Below are 6,000 nucleotides of genomic sequence, written 5' to 3' on the forward strand. Positions count from 1 at the left end.
GAAAAAATTCAGATTGTCAGTAGCTGATCATTTGATTGGCGTATCTAATCGAACAAACGGAGGAAGACCGTCTACGAAATGCCCATTGAAATCCAAATTCAAGTCGCAAGTAAGTGATGCGGTCAGAACATCACAGGCACCACATTTCCCTGGTGTTCAGAATCGCAGAAGATGCTGCTACTGCAGTACAAAAGCAATTCAAAAACGGACGAAACATTATTGTACGACATGCAAGGTTCCATTGTGCATTGAGGAAAAAAGAAATTGCTTCATGAAGTACCATGAAAAGAAATAAGCTAAGCTCTCACCCAAAACGAGAAAATATAAAAAGGAATGGAAATCTACAGAAGCAAAACAAGAAAAAAATCAATCAAAATTATAAAAATAAAAAAAACATTAAAAAAATAAAAAAAAAACAAAAATAAAAAAAAACAAAAATAAGAAAAAGGAACTAGTTTTTCCCCACGTCCACGTCGTTAGTTCTGGGTCATGCTGAAAGGGAGAAGAATATATTCACGAATTTTTAGTATTTACACACTCAATGAGACCTATGTATAATTTTATACAAATTGTGGTCGCCATATTGTATCCGCCATCTTGGACTTTAGAAATCTGATGCCAGAATCATAATCAGCGACTCCAAAAACCTCTCTGTAATGAATTTCGTGCCGATTGAACGAAAAACCGCGAACTTCACCTAAAATAGTCGCCATTTTGGATCCGCCGTCTTGAATTTTTTAATTTTGAGACCGAAATCGTAATCAGCGACCCCAAAAACCTCTCTATACCAAATTTTGTGCCGATTGAACGATAAACCGCGAACTTAACCTAAAATAGTCGCCATTTTGGATCCGCCATCTCGAATTTTTTAATTTTGACGCCAGAATTGTAATCAGCGACCCCAAAAACCTGAAGAACCCCTATGATTTTGGAAATTTGTTCAATAGAAAAATGTGCCCCTCAAAGAATTATTCAACACGTTTTGTTTCTGGATTTGAAAATAAAGTAGATGTAAACACTGTTCAAAGTATTATCAATGAATTCAAGTAACAAAAATAACTATTCGTTTCAGCAAGAATTTTGTTTCGTGGTCACGAAACTAAGAATACATACGAAAAAAGTTTTTCGTATCAATAATTGAAATAAAGAAAATCAACTATTTGATCAGGCAGAAATTTAATTAGTTAAGAAATAAGTAAATCCGTTTAACTAAATTATACACAAAATATACTGAGCTTTCTTTCGAGGCAGACATCTGTACAGGCAATTGATTTGGTTCGTTATCGATAAGATTTAGTTAAGCTGCACGAAGAAAAAATCTGACTATCAAAATTATTTGTAATTTTCCACAAATCATGTTGGCTAATATAATAATACATTTCGACAAATTTTGGGTTATATTGAACTGATCAGTATAATTCGATTTACAAAATATTGAACATTCTTAACAAAACCGTTTAGATACATCAGTACTTCAAATTCAAATAAATATATCATAAAAGTGTATGTGAATTGAGTAAAAATAAACAAATGTTTTGAGTTCTTCGAACAAAAGATTTGGTTTCACTCGTTTAGTTAATTCACATAAACAAAAACTTAGTGATTCGGTTAAATGAACTATTCCTTATTTATCGTAAGCGGATGTTAGTTAAATCAAGCAACAAAAATATCAACTAAAGACATTTAGTTGTTACAACGATTTTTTTTCTCAGTGATTCGATTGAGGCTGCGTTTCATTTGGACGCTCACGTACTGTAAGCGCTCGTGAGCGTTGCTTATTCTGTTTCTTTTGAAGATGTGAGCGCTCACGAACGCTGTTGTGACGTCATTGATGACGTCATAACTCGTGCTTACAAACGCTTACAAACGTTCATTTTATCGAGGTATTTCAGCGAAAGCGTGAGCGCTCACAAACGCCTAAACGTCTAAAGAAACGCGAAACGCGAGCAGTGCGGAAACCCCAACCTAAAAAATGAATAAAAACGAAAAAATTTCCGTGACACTTCAGGATGCTGAAACAGGTAAACAATACACAATTTTCGTGACGAAAGATGAATCCCAGCGCATCAATACAGGTAAATTGATTTTTCTCTCTTGATTTTTACTTTTAGTTTTGTTTTATTCACTTGTTTTTGGTGGTTACGAAGTTGTTATTTTATATGATTTGGGGTTGGGAAAGTTGTGTTTATTCTTTTAATTGTTTGTTTCTGAAAGAATTATTTTTGGTGTCGTAATGAAGTTATCTTCTGTTTCACTCGTATCATTTAAATCATAAGGAAGGTTTTGTGTTTTTTTTCTGAGAATGAATGGTGTTTATATTCATTTTCTTATGTGTGTTTTGTTATACTGTAATCTAAAGTCGCGGCAGCGACTCTGAGACAAGTACATTTATAAGATATGACGAGTTGCTGCCAGAGACTTTTTACCGGAGCGATAGCGTTTCCAATTGTTTTCGAATTTCTTTATCCTCTTGCAGACCTAAATTTTGCTAGTTTAAAACTGCAAGAAGCAATAGCCATGCATTGTAAGTTCTCTATATTTTTCTACGGTTATAATCTTTCTTTAGTAGAATTAATTCTATACTTAGTGCATGAAAATTAAATTTGTGATGATTATTCTATAATTTTATTATCTTAATCAAGATGATCTCGATGCAGTCGAAAATGATTACCAAGAAAATATGGAAATATTGGATGAAAGTGGACATGATCAGTCAACACCGGCATGTGCAGAATTCGGAGGTATAACGTGGGTAATTTGCAGAAATTCTTATACATAATGACGAGTCTTAATAAAAAATTTTGCCTTACAGTTTTCAAATGGCCGCATGATGCGATTCTTCTCCTAATTGAAGAATATCGCTCGCAAGAGGATAATTTCAAAAGCGGTAAAACTTCACAGAAAAAAATATGGGCTGCAATAGCCGAGAAAATGAAAAAATATGGCCACAGCGTTACTGGACCGCAATGTTTGTCAAAACGGATCGGACTGAAACGAACTTATGAGGGTATAAAAGATCATAATAGCAAATCCGGGAATGACCATAGAACATGGCCTTATTTTACGTTAAGTTGTGTTCTGAAGTGTTATGCAACTCACGTATTTATCAGATGCATGATTGTAGAAATATTTCGTTATATTCAGATACTCCTGTAACGACTTTGTCCTCAAGTACCAAGCGCACGAGATCACCGTCGGAATGCAGTAATTCGAGCCTATGATAGTTTTATCGATGGTGACGGAGTCGAAAAGTCCAGTAAGATTTTATCACTGCTGTTGCAATTCATATAACCATGAATACAATATTTATCAGATTTTTTTCCAATCAGAAAAAATACGACGAACATCTGGGGTGGAGGATCTACTGAAGGATGTGATAGAAAGTAAAAATAAGGCAGAAGAGGCAGCGGAAAGAAGACATCAAGAAAATATGGCTATGCGAGAGAGATACTACCAAGTAATGACAATGTTCCGAAAAAGATTCGTCAACGCTTTCGAAAAAATGGCAGATATCCTACAAAAAAGGACACAATGAGACAAATTTTTTTTATTTAAGAAATTAAAAAATAAGAAAAATATATCGTGCAACGTTCCACAAAATGAAATATATATAAAATGAATAAGAAAATTTTCCAGCTATTTTTATACCATGTTTATTATAAAATTAAAAATAAAAATGTTATATATTCAAGCTTACTGCATAATCAACTCATTACATATTAAGGAGGGTGACTACATTCATCAAAATGATAAGAAATTGATCAAATTTGGTGATAATGTTCTTCAACATCAAGTGCGAAGATACAATTTTTTTTTTAATTTTCTTCTGCCTAGTTATCGAGTAATTACGCATTAAATCAGATTTCTTATGCCCGGAATGTATACCTATATATATATGGAAACGCTATGTTTATACACGTGAACTTCAGTAATCAATTACTCGATAACTGTACAGAAGAAAAATCTTAAAAAAATTGTACTGTCAAATTTGGCACTAAAAAATATATTCACCAAATTTTATTAAATTCTTATCATTTTGAAATTTTGAATATATTTAACATGGTTTAGCAGGGCAACATTGTATCGTCGCTAGCCACACTCCTTAAATCCCTTTTGCAGTAACCGGAATTTCTCTCCATTCTGTGTGTCGTCTGTGTTTCGATGTCATTGCCATTTTCCATGGAGTTTGAATCCTCAATCACATATTTATCACTTTGCAGCAAACAGATATTGTGTAAAACACAGCATGCAATGATGAAGTCTGGTATCTGATCTACCTTCTCCACATCGAGCATAGTATGTAAACTTCGAAACCTCCCTTTCAACATTGCAAAAGCTCGTTCAATGGTTATGCTTGCAGATGCATGACAAAAATTGTAATTTCTTTGCCTTTCTGTCAGATGACCATTGTCTCGGTAGGGTACCATTAAATGCTTATGTACGGTGTAAGCAGAATCTTCGACTAAATGACAGTCATGTGGAAATTTCCGTGAATTATTCAAATACTCGTTCACTTCCGACAGTCGAAATACACGTTGATCATGAACAGAATCAACATGCCCAGACAAACAATGGGTGAATCGTCGTTCATGATCACAAACAGCCTATGAACATCAACAATATGGAATTATCTGTACTTAGTGGTTATTCAAATAAATTGTCAAAAATATATAAATTATCTGTAATTGTATCGAATGATGTCCTTTTCTATTGACGTAACACTCTGGATTGTTGTGTGGTACCCGTATATTAATGTGCGTACCATCAATCTCTCCTATTACATTAGGGAAGTCACTAGTTGCTGCAAATCCTCTAAAAACTTCTTCGATTCTGTTACCTTCTGGCTAGGTGATGAAAAACGGAGCAAGGCCAACTAAAGCTCTCACAATGCTTCTTATAGCTCTCAGTGCAGTGGATTTTCCAACGTCAAATTTCTCACAGATTGATCTAAAAAATATGTAGATCTCAAACATATCAAATTTACTTACTCACAAAAATATATTTCTAAAATCGAGGCTTAACAAGAATTCAAACGTGAATCAATATACCGATATGAATCTGGTGTGGCCATTTTCCATATAGCGATCAAAAATTGCCTTTCAGGTGGTATCATTGATCGACCGGATTTCGATTTTGTCGATGAATCTTTTATAAGATTCAATATATAATTAAAGGTTAATCGGCTCATCCTAGAAAAGTATATTAATAATGTTGTTAATCAGGAAATATGGGTCTTTGTTTTTTTACTAAAAGCCTGAGTAAATACCTGTAATGTGATTTGAACTGTTCATCACTATAAGATGGTATAACCTCTTCCACATAATTCTTCAACCGTGGGATACGTTTTTTTATCATTCGTCGCACAAAAAAATTTGAACATTCATCTATGTTTTTCTCGTAAATATTACCGTCATTTTCATCAAAGTCGTCGTTTTTATCTTCTTTGAACAAAACATTGAACAACACTAAACTTTGAACTACCGCACTTTCCACATCCTCCATCTTTTTTTTAATGCATACGATGCGTTTCTTTTGGACGTGAGCGTAAGCGCTTAAAACCAAAAGAAACACTTGAAAGCAACGCTGAAAAGCGTGAGCGCCCAAATGAAACGCAGCCTGAAAGAGCGCTATTGAATAGGCGCGAAATTCGAAAATGAAATAGCGTTAATCCAAAAAAAATTTTTAATTTCCCAAAAACTTTTTTTTGGTTTTTACATAAGATACATTATTTACATAGTTACAAAAATAAATGTTGTTTTTACGAAAAAATCAAGTAAAAACATTAAAAAAACGTGAATCATTTTTTTTGTTGTACAAAAAAAAAGAAAAAAGTTGTTTGGATTATGTAAAAACGATTTTTTTAAATTTTTGCTTCCTCTTCGAGGAAGCTTTGTGACGATGAAAACTTTTTTTTCCAGTTTTCAATGTCAATGTGCTCAAAATGTTCCAAAACATCAAAAAATCATATCTAGAAAAAATGTCCGAATGTGTGTGTGTGTG

At 33.5% G+C, this 6,000-nt stretch overlaps 2 protein-coding genes across 3 annotated transcripts; one reads left to right on the forward strand and one right to left on the reverse strand.

Moving 5' to 3' along the window:
- The first annotated feature begins 1,898 nt into the window (after positions 1 to 1,898).
- On the forward strand, positions 1,899 to 3,628 carry LOC122414963 (uncharacterized). 2 transcript variants are annotated; one of them, XM_043426680.1, is made up of 6 exons: positions 1,899 to 2,075; positions 2,477 to 2,524; positions 2,643 to 2,741; positions 2,813 to 3,007; positions 3,145 to 3,256; positions 3,330 to 3,628. In XM_043426680.1, exons 1-5 carry the CDS (start codon positions 1,973 to 1,975, stop codon positions 3,219 to 3,221), a joined length of 522 nt encoding a protein of 173 aa, XP_043282615.1. In that variant the 5' UTR covers positions 1,899 to 1,972; the 3' UTR covers positions 3,222 to 3,256; positions 3,330 to 3,628. The 2 variants fall into 2 exon arrangements, with proteins under 2 accessions (XP_043282615.1, XP_043282616.1); XM_043426681.1 differs by lacking the exon at positions 2,477 to 2,524.
- Positions 3,486 to 5,502, reverse strand: LOC122415230 (putative nuclease HARBI1). The gene is made up of 6 exons (XM_043427217.1): positions 5,267 to 5,502; positions 5,049 to 5,189; positions 4,926 to 4,947; positions 4,682 to 4,844; positions 4,100 to 4,606; positions 3,486 to 3,514 (listed from the first exon to the last, which is right to left on the reverse strand). Exons 1-6 carry the CDS (start codon positions 5,500 to 5,502, stop codon positions 3,486 to 3,488), a joined length of 1,098 nt encoding a protein of 365 aa, XP_043283152.1.
- Positions 5,503 to 6,000: the final 498 nt, after the last annotated feature.

Source organism: Venturia canescens, chromosome 8, assembly GCF_019457755.1.
Source record: "Venturia canescens isolate UGA chromosome 8, ASM1945775v1, whole genome shotgun sequence".
Taxonomy (NCBI): Eukaryota; Metazoa; Arthropoda; class Insecta; order Hymenoptera; family Ichneumonidae; genus Venturia; species Venturia canescens.